The 27,478-nt window shown below is 44.1% G+C and overlaps 1 protein-coding gene across 1 annotated transcript in view; it reads left to right on the top strand.

Moving 5' to 3' along the window:
• The window catches only part of wdr17 (WD repeat domain 17), a gene marked incomplete at both ends in the record, with an annotated part of 32,814 nt that extends 14,096 nt beyond the window's left edge, over positions 1-18,718 (top strand). The window contains 21 exon segments of the mRNA XM_083764442.1: positions 698-813; positions 2,218-2,304; positions 6,299-6,448; positions 7,123-7,253; positions 7,689-7,814; positions 8,306-8,461; positions 9,319-9,383; positions 9,959-10,091; positions 10,201-10,289; positions 10,929-10,960; positions 10,963-10,991; positions 10,993-11,028; positions 11,650-11,707; positions 11,710-11,788; positions 14,612-14,723; positions 15,126-15,267; positions 15,921-16,023; positions 16,215-16,316; positions 16,772-16,866; positions 17,851-17,948; positions 18,599-18,718. Of these exon segments, the coding sequence (XP_083620568.1) occupies positions 698-813; positions 2,218-2,304; positions 6,299-6,448; positions 7,123-7,253; positions 7,689-7,814; positions 8,306-8,461; positions 9,319-9,383; positions 9,959-10,091; positions 10,201-10,289; positions 10,929-10,960; positions 10,963-10,991; positions 10,993-11,028; positions 11,650-11,707; positions 11,710-11,788; positions 14,612-14,723; positions 15,126-15,267; positions 15,921-16,023; positions 16,215-16,316; positions 16,772-16,866; positions 17,851-17,948; positions 18,599-18,718 (2,059 nt within the window).
• Positions 18,719-27,478: the final 8,760 nt, after the last annotated feature.

Below are 27,478 nucleotides of genomic sequence, written 5' to 3'. Positions count from 1 at the left end.
AAGCTAGCGTTTGTCAACAGCTAGGCTAAAGCTAAGCTAGTGTTAGCCAAAGCTAACGGGGCTATGTCCGAGAGGCTTCACAGCACTGACAGAAAAAAGCCCCTTTTTTTCTTTGTTTCTGAAACTTACTGCGTTTCGTTCTCGTGAGTGTAAGACCACCGGGTTTCCACCGCGAATTCCAGGGTACAAGTGAAGCACTCGTCCAGGGGGAATAATAGTCTCAACGGAGTTATGGAAGTGGTAGTCTTAGAAATACATCTGTGTTAGCCCAGAAAAAAGCAGGAATGACGTCTTTCCGGCTGTGCGCTGCTTTATAGGCTCTGGGCGGAGCCTGCAGCTACAGCCGTGATAGACAGCTGCACGACCCAATCAGTATTGTTTCGTGAGTATATGGATTTATTCTGTGTTGGCACCATGGAAATGGCGCCACCCTTAGGCCTTAGGCGATTCTTGAGCGAGATGAGCTTAGATAAACAGGATATAAAACTAAGTTGTGCATTTTGTCACATTTCCCTTTTCCTGCTTTTTGTGGCTGTATAACTTATCTTCTCCCATCCCATTACCATCTGTCCTGTCCTGTCCTGTCCTGTCCTGTCCTGTCCTGTCCTGTCCTGTCCTGTCCTGTCCTGTCCTGTCCTGTCCTGTCCTGTCCTGTCCTGTCCTGTCCTGTCCTGTCCTGTCCTGTCCTGTCCTTCAGTACGGTGCGTATCTGGGACTACACACAGGATGCGTGTATAAACGTATTGAGTGGTCACACAGCTCCGGTCAGAGGGTTGTTGTGGAACACAGAGATCCCATATCTACTCACCTCAGGTAAGGCTGCTGCAGAACCACACATTAACCACTTCACCACTATTAACACTTAACCACTATTCACTATTCTTTTATTTTCATAAAATAGCAGATATACGTAACCCGTTTTGAGCTCGTAGCTAGAATATTTTTTGGCTCTGATATTTCATACAATTTCAGTCATGCCCAAAATTGGGATGCCAGGGTTCACGCAATTGAATCTCTATGGTCATTATCAGACCTTACCCTTCCACATGGGCACGCGGTTGAAATGACCCCTCAACTGCTTCTGACAGACATACTAGGGGATGGAACATGCATCCAGCAAGCCCAATATTGGGCCTTAACTTAGGTCGCATTCACACTTCTACTTCTGTAGACTCGATGTGAATTGGCGGAGAAGTTGCATCATTATTGCATATTTAATTTGCTGCGTTTGCCTTCACGCTGGCTGTGTAAACCACATCAAGGCTGTGTAAACCGCATCATGATGATCCAATCCGATCACTATATAAAATGATTATGCATATTCCATGTTAGCTATACAGTTTATAGATCATGCTGAGCTAAACGTGTTTCATTTTGAAGTATTTAATTTATACAAGATGAAGAAAAGTCTACTCGGATCCAGACTCACAGTGACAGCCCTCCATGTTTATGCACAGACATAATTTCGATGAGAGCATCGGTCTCCTTATTGGACCACGTCTATCCACGGTAACGGGACATGTTTGTGTTGCGTAAAATATGCCTTCTCCGTCTCCAACTGTGTTTAATCCTCATTCATCCGCCACATTGTTTGCTTAGTTAGTTAGTTAGTTAGTTGATTTGTCTCTGTCATTTATGACATCAGTTGTACATACTGTACAATATACAAAGGTTTGTTTTGTACATTTTCTTTATTGGATGTGATTGCATTCACACAGTCTACAGTGAATCGTAGTCAGGTGCGCTTGGAAGCGAAGTGAAACCCCCGTTTTTTGGCGAAGTAGAATGCAGTTCTTTGATGCGCATCAGGATTTGATTGAGCCTTCACACCTGCCAAACGAAGCACACTTTTCGACAATACGCAGCAGGATTAATTTTAATCACAGTATAGCATGCTGGTGTGAATGCGACCTTAGATGTCAAATGTTCAGCATGTTCAAATCATGTAATTGGGGGGGGGGGGGGGGGGGGGATACTCTGCATATGAGTAGCATGGCTTGGGTGCGGTTAGTACTGGCAGCTGGTGGTAGGTTTAGTACTTCACCTCAGCAATCCATCTCCCAGAGCCAGAGGTCTAGCGCGTTGAGAAACGGGGATAGATTCCCACGCTCGATCTGGCTGATGATGCCGACAGTAATAGTAACTTGATTTTGTTATTTGGTTCCATGTGTACACTCTTCTAAGTTAAATGAACAGTGATGCTCTGATGTGTTTCAGGGTCCTGGGATTACACCATCAGAGTGTGGGACACCAGAGATGGAACATGTCTAGACACGGTGTTCGATCATGGAGCTGATGTTTATGGTGAGAATGTACCAGTACTGTTAACAGTACAGGTAGTACAGTCAGTACAGGTCCCAATGTATCCCTTAATCCTTATTTGTGTCTATATTTGTATGTGTTATAGGTTAAGGTCTGTAACAGTAAAAATAAATAATTTAATAAGATTTAATAAAACTAAAGACAGATTAAGACACATAATAGTAAACACACAAAAAACGATAAAAACAGATAAAAGGCTGCCAAAGGACTAGCAGTGTAGATTGGGGTCGCAGAGATGAAAGACAATTAATGGTTTCAAATGTGGGTCTGTGATATAATGCAGTGGTTCTCAAACATTTTTGACTCAGGGAAACCCTGGCAATAACTTTTTCACACACGGCAGCCCTGAATTACATTTTGTTTACTGCACTTTACATTTATGTCATATACGCTATATCAATTCGTACATCTTTTCCCCAAGGTACAGTCTGTCACAAGGAGAATATTTGTTTACATTATTAGGACAGATTGAAAATGACATTTGGCGTTTAACCACTTAAAGGTATATTGAGTGATTTCACTTAATTCAAATATCACTTATGTTTTTGTTTTGTTGTGATAATCCTCCCTACTATAGAGTGTGCTGGCCATATAAGGAGTTCCTCCCTGTCCCCAGTTAACCCCTGGGGGTCAAAAAACCTTAGGTTTCGTTTTTGACTCTCTATCCTGATTGGACGAAAGGCTGGGTCCCACAGCCAAAAACGAAACCTAAGGGTTTTTGAGTGAAATCACTGAATATACCTTTAAACCTCAGCATTCCTAATCTGGAGGGAACATTAGCCAAAGTAGAGTGAACTCAGGTCTGTTTCACAAAGTTTAGACAGTGATTAAACTGAAGTGATATTGATACAGTAAATTCCAAATATTATTAAAGTATTCTGAGGCACGGCACCCACTTTGAGAAATCCTGCTCCAATTTGCACATCGGCTCTGTCAGGTGGAAACCTCATGTGTCCAAAAATGACACTTTTCCAGATAAAAAAATAATAGAAAAAAAAGAAAAAGAACTAGAAAAAGTGCCCTTCTGGGCACAGGTGTCCACCAGGATAGGAATGTAGGACATTGCAGCTTGCCTTCATCTGGTGGTTGGATAAAAGGGCAACAAAAGTAAACTAGGGAGTTGGCATACAAAGTTATCCACAGATCCGTGCAGTTAGAGGTAAAAACACTTTTCGGCCAGTTATAGCGCCACCTTGAGGCTGAGTTGAAATTGTTCATGTGGCATTTCGTCCTCGGCCTAGTGGGAATGTGGGTGCACAATTTCACAGAAATCACGCGATGTGTTCATGATTTGCAGCATTTTGTTTGAAACTGAGCACTCCTGTGAACTTTGGAAGCCAATCTTAACCAATCAGGATGGAGTCTGAGAAATCTGAAAGACCGGTTTCGTTGAATGGCTCTAGAGAGACTGTGTACCAATTTGCGTGATGTTTGGACAAAATCTGTAGGTGTACTGTGCAAAAACTTGTTTTGCACAAAGCGGCCTCCTGGTGGCGCTATAACAGGGCGTTCTGGAAAGTTTGGGGCAGAGGTTCATCCAGGGAGTGTGTGTGCAAAATTTGGCATCGACCGGATTAACGGTGGCCGAGATTAGCTGCTCACGGACACACACACACACACACACACACGGACGGACGGACGGAGTGCAAAACATACTCTCCCCCCATGCCTTCGGCCTGGTGGAGACAATAAGATCTACAAGCTCTAAACACATCACGTTAAAATATGGTTTCTGTACGACAGCAATGATATCAAACTGCATGTAACCTACAGTATGAAATGTAAAAATGTGGAAATAACTGAACTATGTACCACCTTGTTGTTGTCCAGGTTTGACCTGTCACCTTATTGTTGTCACCAGGGCTGACGTGCTGTCACCTTATTGTTATTGTTGTCACCAGGGTTGACTTATTGTTATGTTGTCTCCAGGCCCCAGGGTTGACGTGCCACTTTATTGTTATGTTGTCACCAGGGCTGACGTGCTGCCACCTTATTGTTATGTTGTCTCCAGGGCTGACGTGCCACCTTATTGTTATGTTGTCTCCAGGGTTGACGTGCCACCTTATTGTTATGTTGTCTCCAGGGTTGACGTGCCACCTTATTGTTATTTTGTCTCCAGGGTTGACGTGCTGCCACCTTATTGTTATGTTGTCTCCAGGGTTGACGTGCCACCTTATTGTTATGTTGTCTCCAGGGTTGACGTGCCACCTTATTGTTATGTTGTCTCCAGGGTTGACGTGCCACCTTATTGTTATGTTGTCTCCAGGGTTGACGTGCTGCCACCTTATTGTTATGTTGTCTCCAGGGCTGACGTGCCACCTTATTGTTATGTTGTCTCCAGGGTTGACGTGCTGTCACCTTATTGTTATGTTGTCTCCAGGGTTGACGTGCCACCTTATTGTTATGTTGTCTCCAGGGTTGACGTGCTGTCACCTTATTGTTATGTTGTCTCCAGGGTTGACGTGCCACCTTATTGTTATGTTGTCTCCAGGGCTGACGTGCCACCTTATTGTTATGTTGTCTCCAGGGTTGACGTGCTGTCACCTTATTGTTATGTTGTCTCCAGGGTTGACGTGCCACCTTATTGTTATGTTGTCTCCAGGGTTGACGTGCCACCTTATTGTTATGTTGTCTCCAGGATTGACGTGCCACCTTATTGTTATGTTGTCTCCAGGGTTGACGTGCCACCTTATTGTTATGTTGTCTCCAGGGTTGACGTGCCACCTTATTGTTATGTTGTCTCCAGGGTTGACGTGCCACCTTATTGTTATGTTGTCTCCAGGGCTGACGTGCCACCTTATTGTTATGTTGTCTCCAGGGTTGACGTGCCACCTTATTGTTATGTTGTCTCCAGGGCTGACGTGCCACCTTATTGTTATGTTGTCTCCAGGGTTGACGTGCCACCTTATTGTTATGTTGTCTCCAGGGTTGACGTGCTGTCACCTTATTGTTATGTTGTCTCCAGGGTTGACGTGCCACCTTATTGTTATGTTGTCTCCAGGGTTGACGTGCCACCTTATTGTTATGTTGTCTCCAGGGCTGACGTGCCACCTTATTGTTATGTTGTCTCCAGGGTTGACGTGCCACCTTATTGTTATGTTGTCTCCAGGGCTGACGTGCCACCTTATTGTTATGTTGTCTCCAGGGCTGACGTGCCACCTTATTGTTATGTTGTCTCCAGGGCTGACGTGCCACCTTATTGTTATGTTGTCTCCAGGGCTGACGTGCCACCTTATTGTTATGTTGTCTCCAGGGTTGACGTGCCACCTTATTGTTATGTTGTCTCCAGGGTTGACGTGCCACCTTATTGTTATGTTGTCTCCAGGGTTGACGTGCCACCTTATTGTTATGTTGTCTCCAGGGCTGACGTGCCACCTTATTGTTATGTTGTCTCCAGGGTTGACGTGCCACCTTATTGTTATGTTGTCTCCAGGGCTGACGTGCCACCTTATTGTTATGTTGTCTCCAGGGTTGACGTGCCACCTTATTGTTATGTTGTCTCCAGGGTTGACGTGCTGTCACCTTATTGTTATGTTGTCTCCAGGGTTGACGTGCCACCTTATTGTTATGTTGTCTCCAGGGTTGACGTGCCACCTTATTGTTATGTTGTCTCCAGGGCTGACGTGCCACCTTATTGTTATGTTGTCTCCAGGGTTGACGTGCCACCTTATTGTTATGTTGTCTCCAGGGCTGACGTGCCACCTTATTGTTATGTTGTCTCCAGGGCTGACGTGCCACCTTATTGTTATGTTGTCTCCAGGGCTGACGTGCCACCTTATTGTTATGTTGTCTCCAGGGCTGACGTGCCACCTTATTGTTATGTTGTCTCCAGGGTTGACGTGCCACCTTATTGTTATGTTGTCTCCAGGGTTGACGTGCCACCTTATTGTTATGTTGTCTCCAGGGTTGACGTGCCACCTTATTGTTATGTTGTCTCCAGGGTTGACGTGCCACCTTATTGTTATGTTGTCTCCAGGGTTGACGTGCCACCCCAGCCGACCCTTCACCATGGCCAGCTGCAGCAGAGACAGCACGGTGCGGCTGTGGTCTCTGACCCCTCTCATCTCTCCTCTGCTGCTGCATGTCCTCACTGAGCAGCCCTGGGACAGGATCATAGGAAACACTGGTAAGATTATAGTAAACGTGCACTTTCTTCACTCTACCTCATGGAGCTATAGCCGTGGATTACACCAGTCTCTGTGTCAGTCTTTTTATGTAGATTATGCGTTTGACACGCACGGACACTCTAACAGTTTGCGTGTTAATCCCATGTACTGTACAACACACTGACTTTAGTCTTTTGTGTGTTCGTCTTTTTATTGTATCACTTTAACTAATGGCTACACTATATACTAAAGTATATAGTGTGCGCACATACACATCGGCCAATATGCTCACACTATATGTATATCTTATCTCAGGTACTATGTGTAAATATGTTGGTTTTTTTTGAGAAAAAGGGTTGAATCCCAGCTCAGTGACCTTGTAGTTAAAGTGTCCACCCTGAGATTGGGAGGTATAAGGGTGCGATCCTTGGGGTGGATCATGCCATATACTATACAAATTTAATCCAAAGCCTCCCTGCTTGGCACTCAGCATTAAGGGTGGATTGGAGTTAAATAAGTCCCTGTGACATACCAGTGACATTTACAAAGGGCGTACAGTACATCATGTCCAGGAGGTGTACTTACACATCATGTCCAGGGCCATGGTTCAGTGGTACTCTATCATGTTACATTATGTTTGTTCACAGACAGAGCAGTAACTGGTATTCCATCATGTAATGTTACGTTTGTCCAGACAGAGCCATGGTTCCTGGCTCGCCGCCCCTGCTCTGTGGTAAAGTGTCCCGGGACATCAAGCAGGAGCTGGATAAATTGACGTCGGACGTCAGGGTCAAAAAGCTACGCTGGTTATCGGAGAGCTTCTCGGTAACTACAGTACATCACCAATGTCATTTATATGTCGTATATCCTATAGGATCCTAGTTTGTTTACTATACCATATATATAACATTGTCCTAATAGGATCATAGTTTGGATATACTATGGTACCAAAGCCAAGTATAGCACATAATAATGAATAAACAAATAAATAACTAAACAAAAAAAATAAACAAAATAACTAAATAAATTGGTCCTTGACATGAAAACATTTGAGAACCACAGTTTTTGATTGGTAAAAGGCTAAAATATAGAAGGATACTTCTGAAAGAGAAGACACAGAATGTGTGTGTGTGTGTGTTTGTGTGTGTTTGTGTGTGTGTGTGTGTGTGTGTGTGTGTGTGTGTGTGTGTGTGTGTGTGTGTGTGTGTGTGTGTGTGTGTGTGTGATTGTACACCTGTGTGTGTGTGTATCCTCTTCCAGCCTCCAGGGGGAAGCAACAACCTGTGGGACTTGGTGTCAGTCATCAATGGGCAGGATGACTCTCTGCTGCCACCTAGCTATGGAAAGGGAGTGATGCATATGAAACACCTACTGCGCTTTAAAACTGTACGTCTGCAGAAAAACTATTATGTACAATTGTACATGTATCTATTTATCACTGCAATTCTTCTTCTTCTCATTGATTAGGCATGGGCCAGAGCCATAGAGTAAGACAGAGTTGCGACATTGAGGGGGCAGAAAACTGCCCGGTCACGTGGTTCATGTATACTTGCGCGAGCCCATAGACTCCAATGCATTCCATAAACCTCCGGTGTCCCTATTCGCTAACAGAAGTCTATGTAGAATAGCCGCCATTGGACTGGCCCCATGAAGTAAACGGAGTTGTCGTAACTCTGTCTTAATCTATGGCTCTGGCGCATGGGCGAGATTCAACAAGACCAGAAAAAGAATCACACTTATGTAAAGTGAGGGGCGCTATTATCGTCATATACATCGGGCACTCTTATCGTCATACATCACATGTGGTACTATACACACCCCTCAAAAATGACCAGAAAACTCTCCTCTCCTCTCCTCTCCTCTCCTCTCCTCTCCAGTCAGAGGCTCAGGAGTTGACCATAGTAAAGATGTCTAAGTTTGGAGGAGGCATCGGAGCTCCCAGCAAGGAGGACAGACTGAAGGAAGCAGCACAGATCCATCTCAGACTGGGACAGATCCAGAGATACTGTGAACTCATGGTGGAGCTGGGACAGGTAGGATATACTTGGTGGAGTTGGCACAGGTATAGGCTACTTGGTTTTGAACACACAACCTTGTGGTCCGAGGGCAAGAGCTCTACTGACTGAGCTACACGGACACAATAAATTACTTCATTGTAAACAGCAAAATCATTCAGTGTTTTTTATACCAATTATGTGTGTCCTGGTTTTTGGGATCATTGCCCAAATTACTACAGTGTGTTCGATGTTCATGTTTTCACGTACAAACGTCTCTTCAACCGGTATTTCAGCTAATGGTCCATAGATTTTGTGTAGGACATTTCACGCAAATTGCTTAAAAATCCAGGCAGAAAATCAGGTATAAGCATTTTTCAAACTGCTCCAAATGGTGGACAATCTGAGGGCGGAGCTTACTGGTCAAAGTGACAGATGTGTTCCCCATGAGTCAAGGAACAAGTGCCATGAATTTTGGCATGAGTTATGATTGTTAAAAAAAAGGCTATAGCACCCCCCTTTGGCCAGACCGCTTTCAGTGCTATTTGGCATGACCCTCTACTATACTGTAAAGTGACATATGATGCTGCATGTATGTATTAGAGGCAGAAGAATAATTTTCACAAAACAGCCATTTTCATTGGCTCATAAAAATATAATAAATCATATTTTGGCGGAAGGAGAAGAAGGAGAAGGAAAAAAGAACACAAAAACAATAAGTTACTTTGTGACTTCTTGGTCCCTTAACAATCTCTCTCTCTCTCTCACTCTCTCTCTCTCTCTCTCTCTCTCTCACACACACACACACACACACACACACACACACACACACACACACACACACACACACACACACACACACACACACACACACACACACACACACACACACACAGTGGGACCAGGCGTTGTCTGTCGCCCCTGGTGTTTCTTTGAAGTACTGGAAAAAACTCATGCAGAGGTAATTTTCTTTCTTCTTTTTTTCAAACTTGAATATAAAATTGAGAATCGTTTGAGCCTTTTCAGTCAATTCAGTTATGTTGTGTACAAGTGATAGTTATATTCCAATCAGTGAGGTCTTGGCTATTGTTGTGAGCACAGTGACCAGTAGCATTAGCACACACTGTTTACCTCTTGTCAGAAACGGTTACATGCCCGGAGCAATGCGAGACAAAGTCACAAATTAAATACGATCATTGGGATGCGTGACGGCTCACCATGGACAGCGCTCGAAGCTTTAGAGATACAGGGCTTTGAAAATCATGTTATAATGGAGGCCCAATGGAGCTGGATGGAAAAAAACCCATAGCTGGTGGGGACGGAGGCATTGCATAGCAACCGGAGCAATGCTAAAAGGTAAATTGACAGTCGCCGCTTTCATATATGGAGTATACGGTTGTCTATGAAACATGTACGTAGTTGGCACCTGCCGTACCCTATAGCCCATAGGGGTCGGAATATGTTCGTAGATGGCGCAGAAAGAATTAAATGCACATTCTATTCTATTCTATTCTATTCTATTCTCTCCACCGCCAGGAGAGCTGACCAGCTTATGGCAGAGGACAATGATGATGTCATCCCATATTGCATCGCCACCGGAGACGTGAAAAAACTAGTGAGCTTCTTCACTGGCAGAGGACAGCTGACTGCAGCCCTGCTGGTGGCACAGGTAGAGAGAGAGAGAGAGAGAGAGAGAGAGAGAGAGAGAGAGAGAGAGAGAGAGAGAGAGAGATGGTGATGGTGATGATGATGGTAATGATGAAGGCTATCTTCCTCAGGGGGCGTGTGAAGGCAACATCCATGTTCCTCAGAGCTCCTCTGAAAACAATGCAAGCAACGATGCAGACAACAGACAACAATACCAGAGGTACACTCGCTGCGCGCATGCACCCACACAATATATTGGACAGTGGATTTTAGATTTATGTTTTAGGATATTCAATTTTGAAGTGCAAATATAGCATTGTTGATGGGCGCTAGCCCCTCCTATGACCAGCTTTCGGGGTTTGTGTGAACACAAACATTGAAGACGGAGAAGTGAGGACGCAAATTGTGATTGGCCAGAATGAGATGATGTATGATGATATGAGCGCCTCTCGCTTCACACGGTGTGTTGAAATCAGAAAAATAATTCTGTTTTTAATGGCACTGTCTTTTTGAACCTTTGATCATGCTGAAAGACGCATAAACCTAGTATTGAACCGATATCAAAATAATGTATTGTTGTTGGTGATATTTAATTTTATAATATTTATGTTTAATGTGGCGCAGAAAAGGTATTTTGTGACGATGAAGGCTGCAGATTTCTGTAGAAGCTTCCATGCAGCACAATCAACAAGTTAGAAAATATTCAGAAAAAATACTACTATTTAAGTAGGGTGAAAATAAAAAAATAAGGAATAGTTTTTGATGCTTTTGTGTGATGCTAGGGCATATTTTGGCTATACAATGGCCTCTTGAGGCCAGGGGCTGTACTGCAGGCTAACTAGTGTGTTGTGTTGTGCAGTCTGCTCCACAGGGTGTCTGAGGAACTGGCTGAGTGTACTTCCAAGATGGCCGCTCTGTGATGGGCAGCCTGCTGTCATCTAGCTGTAGACAACATAGAGGTACAGTACAGTATTGTGTGCGTGCGCGTGCGTGCGTGCGTGCGTGCAGAGAGAGAGAGAGAGAGAGAGATAGAGAGAGATAGATAGAGAGAGAGAGAGAGAGAGAGAGAGAGAGTAAGAGAGAGAGAGAGAGAGAGAGAGAGAGAGAGAGAGAGAGAGAGAGAGAGAGAGAGAGAGAGAGAGAGAGAGAGAGAGAGAGAGAGAGAGGCGTGCATATGGATCCAGGAAGCTCCGCTGTGTTTGGCCAGTAGTCACTGTGATTGACTGTTATTCCTTCCTAGACTTTTTGCAACTATGCCTAACCGACCGTAATTAAAACCGTAAACTAAGTAAAACTACCGTTATTCCTAAACCTAACCTTATTCCTAACATCAGTATAAAACTACGTATGCCTAAACCTAACCTTGTCCTTAACCTTAGTAAAATTATTCCTAAACATAACCTTAATCCTAACCTCAGTAAAACTATTCTTAAATCTAATATTACACTCAGTACATCTATGCATAAACCTAACCTTAACCTCAGTACAAGTATTCTTAACCTAACTCATTAAAGCTATGCCTGCCAGCCTGTGCCAGGAAGCCAATCATGTATTGTTTGTGTTTGTGCATCTCTCCTCAGTTAGCCATGTCCAGTCTGATCGCGGCAAACGAGTTGGAGTTGGCTGTCTGCGTGGGCGTGGTCTGGGAGAAGCAGCCAACCAGAGCACGGCTTACTGCCTGGAACTACTGGCCAGGAAGTACATGACGTCAGCAAGCTGGTGAGATCATTTTGAACTATTGAGCCAAGAAAGCTTAGAGAAGGAAAAGACGCCAACGTCATGGTGGTCACGTGACTGGACGCCGGGGCTGCGCCATGACACCCCACCACGCCCCCCCATGTGCCAAAACTCACACTGGAAGTTCGATGAATACATTGCAGTGGATGGGAGACCGCTGGACATCTTGTAAACAAACATTATTTATGAACGATAGCGACCTTTGTCATATAATCGGTCCAGGAATATAATAGAAGACATATCACAGATTGTTTTCCGACTGGGTGTTTTTTTCACTAAAGTATAAGTTGCCTAGCAGTATCACAATGTAATATGCTCTACAAGTGGTTAAGTTTCAGAATAAATACGCAAATTAACAGTAGCCTTAGGACCAACCCGCCTAGTATAATACAACAGTAGTACAACGTAATAGTAGTCTAGTAATAACTAATAATTGTAGTGAAAGTATAATATTTGTGAAATGTAGAGGTAATATTAAACGATTTAAGTGTCATGTGTCCCTCAAAATATAGTAGGCATAGGCATACCTTAAAGGAGTTAATGCTTGCTCTATCAACTCCAGACATTGCCTTATTCAGTTTCAAGTTAAATATGAATGAATGACTGGCTAAATGAAATTGTACTGGTACCACGCATGCATGCACGCATCGCGGCATGCACACAGAACAGCTGTATAGCCTAAGCCTAAAACACAAAAGTAGACTTAAAATGGTCAGACAAACATCCTTACTGGACACTAGCGAAACTAAAAGGTTTGCTTTGGACGAATATATCTGTAACTGTTCTTTGATGGAGGAGAACACTTACACCACACAGCAGCAGTAGCCTACTGGAGCCATAGCAGTCCACACTCCTGTAAGTCAAGTGTGCATGGCATGCTTACCGGCTACGTGCACTCACAGTCACCGCTCAGGTATAAACAGTTAAAGCTGTTGTTATGCAAAGTAGTGGCTATTTGAATTCGGCACGGTACTTTACACGGTGTGAAAATAGGGGGAGGTGGGCGCCAGTAAACCTAGACCACTGGGTACTTGGTGGTGACTTCAAGACAGTAGAAAGTAATGTGTGATGTTATGTTACAGAAGCGTTTATTTTACAATGGTCTCAATCATTCAGAAAGTGTTTATTTATATGCTTGTCTATACTTTGCTCCATTCACTCCAATGCATTCCCAGCAGTTTCGGCAGCAGATTCGTCACTGTGTACTACTTAAAACTACTGTTGTATTATACTAGGCGGGTTGGTCCTAAGGCTACTGTTAATTTGAAAAAAAGTATTTCATCAAACACCACTGACTTGTAATATTGCAAAATCCTTTATTCTCAACATTTTTAAAGCGTTATTTAGTTTGTAATGTTGATGAATTAAAAACAATATAGGCCTATGGGCTTTTGAAGGCAGGATTGTGAACCCAATACTGCCACCAGCTGGCGGAGTCAGGTTAAGCCCATTCAGCCCAGAGCCGTACTCTGTGCTCTTTAAATTCCTGAATAAAATTAAACAGTTAGCAAGTCGAAAAACACCCAGTCGGAAAACAATCTGTGATATGTCTTCTATTATATTCCTGGACCGATTATATGACAAAGGTCGCTATCGTTCATAAATAATGTTTGTTTACAAGATGTCCAGCGGTCTCCCATCCACTGCAATGTATTCATCGAACTTCCAGTGTGAGTTTTGACACATGGGGGCGTGGTGGGGTGTCATGCCGCAGCCCCGGCGTCCAGTCACGTGACACCATGACGTTGGCGTCTTTTCCTTCTCTAAGCTTTCTTGCTATTAGCCAGGAAGTACAAGCTGGTGAGATCATTTAGACCGCCAGTTCGGGTCTGTAAGTCCCGGAAAAGATGTGTTGTGTTTGGCCAGTAATCACTTGAGTGGCGGCGTGACGTAACGTGCCTTCCACACTTCCGGCGTACTTCCTCTCCCAGTGTAAATTCTTCCGCCCCTCCTTCAACACACATCGCTCCAACGAACTGCAGCGGCCAATGAGGCATCTATTTTTCAAATATCTATAGCTATATGCACAGCAGCCATTTTGGAAAGAACTCTTCCTACTTCCGGGCCTACTTCAGGTGTTACCGATGATAGTAATTAATTAAGGTTCTGTTCCATTAGTAGTGGCAACATTCAACTTTGGAGAGAAACGGAATGTGAAAAAATACACTGCGGTGTCTGAGACCAGAGCCATATAGAATAATGGTTGAGACAAAGCAGTGAAAGGTCCTGAAAGATACATAACGTCAGTCTTACACAATACCCAATCTTTCTCTTGTATGAACACAAGGCTGCTGTACTTTATACCTCATACCATACACCTTTATACCCTTTATACCTCATCAACAGGCCACCAGTTGAGGGCAGAGAGAATACAGTTGATAGTTTATCCACAGTAGGAATGTACACTTACAGAACATAGCAACAATAACACATCTAGCAGACCTATAGAATAATTAAATTATTATGGATATGAGTTTTAGACATAGTTTATTATCCTTCTATAATCCTATAAATTCACAAAAACACATCCCTTTTAGTTTTAGTTTTGTTTGTGTGTGCAAAAAGGTACAAAAAGGACATGCATAAAGTACTTTCCCAAGAAAGTATCCGATGAAGACATCATTTGAGCTCTTTCTTTTTTCTATGGAAATAACAATACAATAGGAACCATGCATGCACGAAAATGAATTGTTTTACTTCTGTAAGCCTGTGATGTGACAAATGACAAAGCTGATTCGGTGGTTGCACAACCCATTCATAGTAATTCAAAATGTATATTTTTGTCCTTCGTGTGTTCCCGTCCAGGGAGCTGTCAGCTGACCTCCTCCACATGATCCCCGACAACCACCTGCTATTGGCCAAACTCTGTGCCTTTCACTCTGGAAGTCCCGCCCATATCAACGCTCTGCACCAGAGGGTGAGTCAGAAATCACTTCATTCTCCGTGGATGATGTGGACAGTTTAGAAAACTGCCTGCAGTGACATCATCAGTAGGCAGTTTTAGTCATTTCAACAAAGATATATCTTTTATTTTCTCTTATTCCCTGTTGATGGTGTCACTGGTAGGCAGGTTTCTGAACTGCCCAAAACCCACCAATGAGACACAGAGTGAGTAGACAAAAATGGTGCCATCTTATAATGAGCATTAGTGAGGACCAATTATATAAAGATATGGTTGACAAAGTACTTCTTTAACCACCTCATTTAAGCGCTATATATTTCATTACAAGACAATTTGTAAAAATAGCTGATTTAAAAGCTCACAAGGAGCCTCTAGGCATGTTGTCTCTAATGGAAGTGTGCGTGTGTATCATTGCAGTGCGGCATCCCGCTCTCAGAGGAGTGTAGTGCGCTGGCGCAGGCGGCCATGTTGGAAGGAGACTTATTCACCACTGTCAAATACCACCTGCTGAGTCCTGAGCCAGAGAATGCTCTCTGCGTAGGCTTAGAGTATATCAAAGGTAAACACTGTGTGTGCGTGCATGCGTGTGTGCATGTGCGCGTGTGTGTGCGTGCATGTGTTTGCGCGTGTGTGCTTGCGACCGTTGGTGCATGCACATTACTTTTGTTGTTAATTTTACATTTTATGTTTTCTATCTGTAGCTGTCCATGGTACTGTACCTAATGCATTCTTTAGTCAAAATCAATTACTCATGGAAGCTCATACTTAAGACCTCTTTTCCTCACAAAGGGGGCTGATGATGTGAGGAGCCCCACATTAGCTCTAGAAACGGAGTAGAAATGTATTATACAGAGTGTAAGAGCAGAAATTAGAGCTTAAATAATGTCTCCTGCTCATAGAGCTGTACACTGTAAAACCCCCAGTGTGCATTGTGTCCACCAGGCCCAAGGTGTGGCTGAGACACCGACATTGGCTTTCAAAGTTTGCAGGGTTGGTCCGTTTTGAACAAAATGTCTCAAATCATGAACGCAGCATGTGATTTCCGTGAACCTTTGCATGCACATTCCCACTAGGCCGAAGAACTAGCACCCTTTTCACATTGGCCTACTATAGCACCACCAGGAGGCCACAATGCACACAACACTGAGGATGTGTACTGTTGTACCATGAATGTGCTTGACCACCAGTCAAGTTGATGTCCTGCCTCCCCAGAGCAGCTGAGTGGATCCGATTGGACGGTGGATAGTGTCCAACCAATCCTGGACCTGCTGAGTTATATCAGAACAGACCGCCTCCTCATGACCAAGCTCACTGAGTATACACCACCTTATTTCATTATTTTTCACATCATAATTTATGATTATGATCATTATGATTATTATTATACATTTCTATAGTGCCATACCGCTACTGTATATATTACTTCATTTATTGAACAGAATCTAAACCCCTCTCTCTGTGTGTGTGTGTGTGTGTGTGTGTGTGTGTGTGTGTGTGTGTGTGCAGAGCTCGCAGTGAGTTACTGATACTGTGTGGTTATATAGGAGCTCTGCTGGCCATTAGAAGACAATACTTCAACATTGTGCCTGCTCTGTATGAGTACACAAGGTATGCAACCAATTGTCACTATAGTATGTTTGCTTGCGTGTGTGTGTGCGTGCATATGTGTCTGTTACCTAGGGTGTCATGACGCAAGTCCAGGATACAAGAATACTTATAATATTTGGAATTCATCAATATCACTTCAGTTGTTTACCATCGATTCTTGGTCACATGTGAGTTAAACTTGTTCTTGGTGCATTCTTGGTGCTTGGTGGTCTGTGGTGTAATGCATGCTAAACGTGGGGGTCCTTTAAGTTAAAGAAAGTTTGAGAACCACTGCTGTATTTTTGATTGATTGATTGAATACTTTATTAGTCAGAAATGTAAACAGCGCAGAGGTACTGTAAAACACGTGTGTGTGTGTGTGTGTGTGTGTGTGTGTGTGTGTGTGTGTGTGTGTGTGTGTGTGTGTGTGTGTGTGTGTGTGTGTATGCATGCGTGCGTGCGTGTGTGTTCCTCAGCCAGCTGTTGAAAAGGAGAGAGGTTTGTATTCCTCTGAAGATAGAACAACTGTCAGTAGAGCTGGACGCATGGCGGGCGTGCACACACACACACAATAAGTATGTTAAAAAAAAATACACACACATTTGCACGCACGCACGCAGTGGAGTTCAAGTTGCCCGTACCAATCTGCCATTGACATATCCAGTGCCTATTATGTCTATGGTTTCAACACTCTAAAGTAGCCAGTAGCTATGGGGGAGTAGCCCTGCAGGTACGCCCCCTCTACCACCAAGTCTCGTCTGCGGTGCCATTGGTAACCATAGGATGTTAGCGCAAGCTTCCATCTGACGCCGGCACCCACTTAGGAGACCATTAGGATTTGCGTAACATGTCGCCTCTAGTGGCTCCAATCGGGATGGTGTATCTATCTATAAATGCATCGATGTCTGTCAGTCATGCTGTCTGTCTGTCTGTCTGTAGCCTACACTTCCTTATATTAACCTGACTCTGCCAGATGGGGCAGTAGAGAGTACCCTCTACTGCCCCATCCGGCGAACATCATTTGCTGTTCATATATTCAGAACGGGTAAGGACTAGTCTAACTAAATTAACAAATAAGCAGGTAGGGCCCTATTTCTGAGCTGAATTCTGGGAATCGCAGTTCCAACAAACCACATAAACGCTGAAATGTCAGTGGAGATACCAGGGGTGGTGCCAAAACCACAACTAAAACGAATTTCTGTCTGTCCGTCCGTCCGTCCGTCCGTCCGTCCATCAGATGTGTGTATGATGTTCCTTCAGAAGACCAAAGAGAACAATACAACTGTCTGCTGAAGAGAATCCAGCCACTGGACCCTGGTAACCACACTAATATATTTATTTTTATTACAGTTCAGCCTGTATTGCTGTATACAATCATTAATGATAGCAATTGCTATCAATCAGTCCCCCAGGGCTCTATACTAGGCACCCATATATTTGACCCTCTACACCAAATATCTTCAAATGTTCAGCCATAGAATAGTGGCACTAGTATTAGAGCGATTACTGTAAGTGAGTTAAATGTGTTTGTTTGTTTGCTTGTTTGCCTGCCTAGGTGTGTTGGTGGTGTGTGGGCCTGACTATGTGACAGGCTCCAATCTACCCAGCCACTCTGATGTACAGCTGTCCTGTTTCACTGGACACAGAATACAGGTGCGTGCGTGCGTGTGTTAGTTTCTGATCCAATCAGAGCGTCGCATCCCTCCAGGCTATGGGGACCTAGGTCCGTCTCATGCACGACCATATGCACGCACATGCACAGTGGTTTGTTTACAAAGTGACAGAGAGACGGCAGCAAAGCCAGGGATTTTTGTCTAACCTGTAGTGTACACAACCTATATACATACAGCCGCGTACAAAGCCAATCATGACAACAAACAAAATATTAAAACAACAAACAAAAGTGTCGTACCCTGCACTTTTTTCTTCTTTCTAATTATTTGTTCGGGACAAAATACTGTTTGTTGTCATGATTTGTCACGATCCGAGTTGGCTTTGTTCGAGGCTTACAGATCTTTAAATAAATACTTTTTGAAATTTCTATATGGGAAAAATGCATGGGGAATTATTTCCTGGGCCAGTCGTCATCATGAAAGGGGGCGGGACTGCAACACTCTATTCGCCCTGTGGTGGGGCAAGGGACATTGGCCCCGTGGTGGGGGGAGGGAAGCTGCACATCATTCTACGGGCTCCTAGCTCTCAGCAGGGAATGTTGTGCGGGAGGAGTAGGACGAAGCCTAAAAAAAGTAACTTGAAATTGTACAAGTAAATGTACTTCCACTGTTGTTTTGGCTCATGTGCAGGGTCCGGTGTTTTTCCTGGAGGACGGTAAATCAGCCATCCCCCTCAACGATGCTCTGATGTGGGCTAAAGTGAACCCCTTCTCTCCCCTGGGGACCGGGGTCCGGATTAACCCCTTCTGATCACCCCCCCCCCACACACACACACACACACGCTTTAACATTCCACAGATCAAATCCCTGTCTTGTCTTTAATGTGAAAGAACGGACATTGAAGGAAGAGGATGTTTCAGCAGGAAGGTGGAGGAAGCAACACGATCATGCTAGCCATGCTTTGTAACAGCGATGCACCGATATATCGCTCGTATATCGGTATCCATGCTTTGTAACAGCGATGCACCGATATATCGCTCCTATATCGGTATCCGCCAATATTTGCCTCGTTGACTAATACATTGACATTCATCAGCAATGGCAGTAGACGATGTTTCTGTGTTGTTGGGTTGCAATTTTACACTGGCTCTGTTATTGTGTTAGTTGCAAATTCCAAACAGTTATGTTTTTTTATAATGAAGATTTACTTGTTTCTGTGGCACAAATAGGGAATAAATAACAACAAAAACTACATAACCCCAGCATCCGTCGTTGTGAGCTTGTTGATCAGCTATTTTCAGCAAAAGCTTTCCCCACAATAACAGAAAACATTGGTTCCAAATGTGGGGTCCAGGGACCACCACAGGAGTCCTGAGGGGATGGGACCACCACAGGAGTCCTTGAGGGGATGATCAGTTACAAGCATATAGCTCTTGAAGAAATACACTGAAACATTGTAACAGCACAATTCCTGTATTTTTTTGATTATAATAATGTTAATTTGAGGGTCATATTAAGAACAAGTGCTCTACCATACACATTGGTTATATAATAGGCTAATGACCACCATTCAAGATATGCGGCCTCAATTTATAAAATAACTTTATTTATTTTTTACACTAAATTAGAGATGACAGATGTTTTTCAACCAAACTCAAGACAATCAACAAATACAATCAGATCATAAAATTTAAAACAAAAAACAACCTACAAATTGCTTTTTTACATAATTATGACTTTCAATTATCACCATATTTGATTGTCTTACAAGCCTCTGTACCACTGATTATGATGTCTTTTATACGTTTTTGTTGCCTAAAACATTTTACAAATTGGTTGTAGCTCAACCAAGATCCAGTGGGCACCAGTGGGGAATAAGGAATGTATGCTTTGGAAAAATCGTTGTATATAATGTAAAGTGTACAGTAGGCTACATGATTTACATCATTATCAGACCTACATTTATGTATATGGCCCCTCATTTATAAAATCAATTTTAATATAAAATCAAATATAAAATGTAAAGCACAAAATAAATACATGTATACATACACATTCAGACAGATTTCTTTTTCAATTATTAACCACAACCAACCACTATTCTGGTTGTGGTTACCACACTCCAGCTCTTAACACTTTCGTCCCCACAACACTTAGCCTACGTTTTATTGTTTACTCTCGACAAGTGCCAATAACAACATACGTTAATTCAGTTGTATAAAATGTTTTGATTTGATCTAGTGGAAAGGCTATACTCACATTAGCTTCGGACGACTATCTGTTGTTAACAACTTGTTAGCCATAAGACTGGCAAACAATGCTTTGCACGGAGCCTGGTGGTCGCTGTAATGGCGCCGGCCTGCACTTCTCTTCGCCCAGCGAGAGATAAACATCCGGTCGAGACAACACACACACACACCCTTAAGTAGACACAACATCCGGTCGCGTGTTTTGGATCTTCAAAATAAGGGTTTAAGGGGGGAAAATGCTGGCATATAGTAATCATTCTTTAATTAATCCTGGCGAGGATTGTAAATATAAAGGTGGTGTGTGTTCAGTAACAGGGGTGTGAATCTTAAAGTAAACACAACTTCAGGTCAGGAGGATACTAATTGTATCCAATCAGGAGAGAGAACTCACAATCATTTTTTTCTCACTTCCAAATGTTCAATATTTGATGAATTGAACAATGTGGACCCTGTTGTAAACAAGTGTAATGCTTAATTGGGTCGTCCACTCACAGTTAACAGTCTTTGTATTGAGTTTGTGCTTAAAATGTACTGTAAATTCTACAAACTGTTAATAAATATTTCAATCAATCAATCAATCAATGTATATCCTGTATGAGTTCTCTCTTTTGATTTGATGAAATTAGCGTCTTACATGCACCCCACCGGATGAAAGTTGTTTACCGAGCTGGAGAGAGAGAGAGAGAGAGAGAGAGAGAGAGAGAGAGAGAGAGAGAGAGAGAGACCCCTGTTACTGAACAAACTGTAGCTATTATCAGAATATAGTATTTTTAACATGTAGCCTACTTTAACAAACACAATATAATTTACACCATGCTTTAAGTTTAAACATTCATGCGTAATGCAATTCTATGAGAGAGCTACAGTATGACATAGTTGATAGAATGTTTGTACAGATATTTTCCTGTATCAAAGATCTAGAATGAAAAATAAATGTTGTTTGATGTAAAGGATCCATCTGTCTTTATTGATCTGATGTTTGTGAACGCCACTTTGTTTACAAAACCGATTGACCCCCAGTAGGGTCATTTCTGACTCTTCTGTGACCATGGAGAGCAAAGGTCTATTTCTCAATGGATTTATCATCTATGAGTGTTAAAAAACAAATTCGAGCTAAATTTGTGAGAGTCCCAAATCCAAAGTGGCTACCGCAGCTATGACGGAAATACATTTTTCTACGTTTGACCTCCAGTGATGAGTATAACTTGTTTTCTGTAACTTATTTGGCTGAGGAATCCATAATTGATGCATCCATTATCCATCATTTAATGATTAAACCCGTTTTTTTATTTATAATCCAAGATGGCTGCCTGCAGTTATCATCTCTGATTACATGGAGAGGTATGATGTCTGCAGCCTCTTCTGAGAGCATGGCACGGCAGTTGATCAATACACACCTTGTTGTAAATTTTGTTATGTTATACTGTATTAGTATCAATCATAAAGTATAGTCTAAACGGCAATGCATTCTGGGCAAATCTGAACAGTATTATACTGTATTACTATTTATTATTTACAGGAATTGCTGTAAATTTGCTGTTAACAGCAAAGCATCCTGTGAACAGCAAAGCATCCTGGGAAGAAGACAGCTATAAGATAACCTCCTTTGCAGACAACATCCAATTGAGCAAGTCCTACTTTTTTATTATGCTTGTCAAATGGTAAGTGTTGTAATACAGCATGCTGTGTACTGATACGTGGTACTTGTACGTGAATATGCATGTACTTATATATATGTATGGTGGACTGAACTGTAACATACTTTAAGAGCTGTGTTAGGGCACGCTGAAGGCCGCGTGCTGGCAAGCAGTGATTGTGATGTCTAGTCAGTGACGTCAGTAGGACATGAAGTATCCAAGCTATATATGATCCTGTATGTGTAATAAACCTGGTGAATGAATTAAGGTGACCAAGTCTTCGTGTCATGTTAATCTCGTTCTCCCGGAGCAGGCCTGCCCATATGTCCGTCTGTCCGAACCATGGAAATGTCAACCGGGTCGTCACACACCAGAACCAGACGAGGGTCCAATACTTAGAACAGAGTTTTATAACAGTAAGAAAGTTAATGTATATAATATTCTTAAAAGGAAATAGGTTAGGCTTTATCTAGTTCTTAGAGCTTTCTGCCATTTAGCATCGTCATGAAAGAGAAAACGGCATGTGCTCTAGCTAGATAAAATAGCCCATAGTATGTGTTCTAGCTAGGGTTGCCAACCGTCCCGTAAAATACGGGATCGTCCCTTATTTGGCAACTAAAAGACCTGTCCCGTAATGAACCGATACGGGACGCACTTAATCCCGAATTTTGGGGTCGTGGAATAATGACAGCAGGTTATGGTGATTCTCAGTCGCTGACATGCGGACACACACACACACACACACACATACACACACAAGCAGAAGGGGCAGCCAGAGGGAGGGCATAATCCATTTATTGCGACTGACCGTCGGTCGTTACACACCGTCGGCCGGTCTTTTATAGGTCGGCCGGTCGGTCCGAATGCAATTTAAGCGGTCCGTATGTGTGTCGGCCGGTCCGTATGTGCGTCGGCCGGTCAGTTTTTACGTCGGCCGGTCAGTATTAAGTCGGCCGGTCAGTATTTACGTCGGCCGGTCTGTGTTCACGTCGGCCGGTCCGTATGTGCGTCGGCCGGTCCGTGATTAGGTCTTTCTTCATATATATTTTTTTCTGCTCTCGTTGCAAAAGATAAGTCCAGTGGAACACTTCTTTGTAATGTATGGCTTCCGTACTGTCGCGGTCTATGCTGTCGCCTCTAGATTTTTTTTGGCTGGGGAAGTTAGTTCGAATCACGCTCGCGGCAGACAAAAATTATTATATTTAAAAAAATAGCCGTATGGAATTAATACATTATTTGATAGGCAGGCAGGCAGGCAGGCAGGCTGTCTGTCTGTCTGTCTGTCTGTCTGTCTGTCTGTCTGTCTGTCTGTCTGTCTGTCTGTCTGTCTGTCTGTCTGTCTAAAATATAATAATTGTTGTCTGCCGCGAGCGTGATTCGAACTAACTTCCCCAGCCCAAAAAAATTGAGAGGCGACAGCATAGACCGCGACACTACGGAAGCCATACATTACAAAGAAGTGTTCCACTGGACTTATCTTTTGCAACGAGAGCAGAACAAAAAAAAATATGAAGAAAGACCTAATCACCGGCCGACGCACATACGGACCGGCCGACGTGAACACAGACCGGCCGACGTAAATACTGACCGGCCGACGTAAATACTGACCGGCCGATGTAAATACTGACCGGCCGACGTAACAACTGACCGGCCGACGCACATACGGACCGGCCGACGCACATACGGACCGGCCGACGTGAACACAGACCGACCGACGTAAAGACGGACCGGCCGACCCATCGCACCGGCCGGCCGACGTATTTCACGTCGGCCGCTAAAAATGCATTCGGACCGACCGGCCGACCTATAAAAAGACCGGCCGACGGTGCTTAGCGACGGACGTGCCGGTCGCAAGAAATGGATTCAGCCCTTACTGGGCAGCCATCTGAGCTATGGGAACAGGAGGAAGACATGGAACCTGGTGTCTAGAAAGGCGCTAGGCACAGCTCATTGGTCAGTACTCTTCATAGGCATGCAGCAGAGCCAATCACTATGCAGTATCGTATCTTAGCAACTATTTCACCACGCTCTGGTCCACAACATTGAAAAAACAAATGGATGCTGTTGACAGCCAAACATCTTATCTACCTCAGAGTCATAAAGTTCTAGTAGTGAGATAGAACTAAAAAAGAAGAAAAACTAAGTGCAGAGCTGAGTGGGAAAAAGATTCGGTGGATTTTTATGAAACAAAAGCTTTGCAGTTTGAAAGTGGATATTCAAGCTTTCCCTACAGCTGCAATGTTGGTGAGTTTAATGTCGTTTAATACAAGCAGATGCAAATTGGATGAATGGGGAGTCAATGGATGGTTTATGGCAAGTCACTTCATATCATTATAATAAATCTAGAGTTGCAAATTGCAAAGGACTGTGCTGTCATGTGCCAGTTAGCCCTGACAGGGACACATATAGTTCCTTGTTCATCAAGCAACTCTAGAGTAGTTCCCAAACTTTTTCATGTCAAGGACCCCCGCTGTAAGCACTAGACCAGGGCTAAAGGACCCTCAAATTGACACTAATGAGCCTGCGCACCCCCACTTGAAAACATAATGCCATGGACCCCCATAAGAGAAGATTTTTAAGGCTCTAGCAGTGATTCTCAACCCGTTTAATTTCAAGGACCCCCAGTTTGTCATGCATTAGTCTACGGACCCCATTTGATGGCATTTCTACCTCTGGGACCCCCAATTTATATTGTAAAATCTATTAACTCTGAGAGTATACAAATGGAACCAAATGGACCTGCACTCTCAGAGTTACAGACCCATAAGGGTCCATTTGGTTCCAAAGTATCATTTAGCTGGAGACCCCCTGGAACTCACTCAAGGACCCCTGGGGGTCCCCGGACCCCATTTTGGGAACCACTGGCTTAGTAACTGTAAATGTGAATTTAAACCAGAAGAGTGGGTACTAAGAAGCCTGTATGCTTTGTAAACTGGTCTGAAATAAGGTCAAGTTTATGATTTGAGCATTTTACATTTAAGGCTTAATATTTTGTATGCTGTTTGTTAAACCTATAAAACCTTATGGCATGAACTATACGTTGGAAGGGGTAGAGCAAAGTTTTAGGTCAGTGTAAGGTTGGGCGATATGCCAATTTTTTTCAACCGGCCATCGTCTGACCAAGAATCGGCGATTGACGATGTTTTCGTGTCATAATAGTAAAGTGAGAACAGCTCAGATCTACAAGCTCTTAAGGTGCCGGGTCCTGCCTGTTTTTGCAGCTCCGTTCGCTAGGCGTTGAGAGCTTGTAGATCAGTCTGTTTCTGCTGCGCAGCCAGGGTAACTTGCTCCCTTGCCTCCCCGCACCGGTCCGTCGGAGGCTCGGAGCGGAGCCCACAAGCTCCTGCTTGGGATTGTGATGAGACACGAGACAGCAGTGTGCATTCTGTTGTGACTGTATATTATTAAACTGCATGGGTCTGGACTCCGGAGCGTAAACAACATGTAGGCTACAGCCTCCCTCGGCTCTTACGGCTGCCGTTAGTGCCGTTCCCCGATGCTGCTGACTGCTGAGTGCGGGTAGTCGGACTGTGGGAGCATACCATTATAACGGGAGGAGGGGATTTCCACCCGGCCGCTTGCTGGCCCAAATTGATTCACATGTTGCTCACACTTTACAGGTTAATTGGGCTAAATCGTCCCGAAAAATCGCCTAATAAAAATATTCGGCGATTGGATTCGTATATTCACGATTGACGATGTATTCGTATCGTCACCCAACCCTAGGTCAGTGCAGACATTTGACAGTTTGTAGCGGTCGAAAGTACTTGTGCGCTCTGCTTGCGCACTAGTAGGCCATTTATGCAGGCCTACTAGTTTGCAACAAGCAAGTATGCACTCGACAGAGTGCAGTTCTAGTTATTATTATTATCAGTAGGCCTACTAGTGGTAATAGTATAAATGCAGTGCACATACTGTAGATTTTGTTTAAATTCTAATCTATTGAGCAACTTAGAGCAGGAATACAGTAATTAACTGTACCATTATTTTCAGTATATTTATACAGTTTCACCTGATTTGGTGTCTCACAAGGTGTCAGGTGTGTCACGGCCCCTGCCAGTGTCCTGTCTGTGTCTATTTGTGTTAGTCTGTCTGTCTGTGTGTGAGCATGTGTGGGCGTGGCTTGGTTCCTGGTTTTCCAGATTGGCACACCTGGCTCTGATCTTCCAATCTCACTCACCTGCCTGCCATCTTCCCATCACCACCACTCCATAAAAGCCCTGGTTTCCCAGCCGCGAGCTGCCAGATCGTCCCACAGTTTTCCGTGCGGTAATTCTAGCTATTATCTCTTAGTGTTTCCCAGTGATATTTATCCCTAGTGTTTTTGCTCTAGGCCTACTTTACTTTGTTCCAGTGTTTTTTGGTTTTTGACTTTGGTTTTTCCCTCTGCCTCAGTTTGCCTGCCAGCCTACCTGCTAGCCAGCTCCTGCTAGCCAGCTCCTGCTAGCTTGCTGGAAAGTAGCCAATCTACAAGCTCACCCTGGACCTACTGCCTTTCTACAAGCTCATCTCTTGTTTTGAATAAACACCCTTGGACTTTGCCCTCCTTGTCGTGTCTGCATTTGGGTCTGCCAGTTTGGTTAAACGTGACAGAACGATCTGGCCAGAATGGACCCAGCAGACTTGGACCGGATTAAGGACGCTGTAACCAGCCAGGGGCAGCTTCTGGGGAATCACCAACATCTCCTTCAGACTCTGGTGGACGAGGTCAAGCTGCTGACAACTCAGTTGGCTAACTTACATGCTGCACCCCCGCAGCAACCAGAACCACCTGGAGCTGCCCCCCCCACAGCACCGGTTGTCCCAGCTGTAGAGCCTCATATTCCACCTCCTGCAAAGTATTCCGGAAACCCAAATACCTGCCGTGAGTTTTTAACCCAAGTCCAGCTTACCTTTAATGCCCAGCCTTCCCGCTTTGGCCAAGAGGTGGGCAAAATAGCTTTCATTGCCAGTCTTCTTGAGGGCCCTCCACTTCGTTACTTCAATGCCCTACTTGAGCAGGGTGCTCCTGCTGCTCAGTCTTTCGCCCTCTTTGCCGCCGAGCTCAAGCGCATCTATGACCATCCCATTCGTGGTCAACAAGCCGGTCAGCAGCTTCTGAGATTCCGACAAGGCAGACACTCTGTGAGAGAGTACGCCAGCGAGTTTCGTTCCTTGGCTGTTGAGTCTGGTTGGAATGACCAAGCGCTGCTCATCTCTTTCCAGAGTGGGCTCAACCGGGCCGTTGGCAGAGAGATCGCGCTGAGGGGAGAGCACCATTCCTTAGACGAGGCTATTTCCGCTGCCATCAAGATCTCCGACCAGATGGCCCAATGGCAAGTAGACCCCTTTCCCTCCAGGCCCTCAGCGCCTCCTGCTGGGGAGAGCCGTGGATTTCTGCCGGAGGAACCCAGACGTCCCGTGTCCCAAGCCTTGTCCTCCGGTCCCCAAGGTGAAGAACCCATGCAACTGGGTCGGACCCGCCTCACTATCGATGAGCGCCAAATGCGGATGAAGACGGGGGTGTGCCTCTACTGTGGCCAGTACGGCCATTTCCGTGCCTCCTGTCCCGTGCGACCAAAAGAGGAGGCTCACCAGTAACAGTGGGGGTTCTGGTGAGCCAGGCAGTCTCCTCCCCTGAGTCCCGGTGTCGTATGCAGTTTTCGGCCACTCTTCGGTGGCAGTCTCAGTCCTTGTCGTTGCTT

This window comes from Protomyctophum parallelum (assembly GCF_964188405.1).
Source record: "Protomyctophum parallelum genome assembly, chromosome: 5".
Taxonomy (NCBI): Eukaryota; Metazoa; Chordata; class Actinopteri; order Myctophiformes; family Myctophidae; genus Protomyctophum; species Protomyctophum parallelum.
Note: the sequence above shows the minus strand (reverse complement) of the source record. Positions and strands in the feature narration are given on the sequence as shown.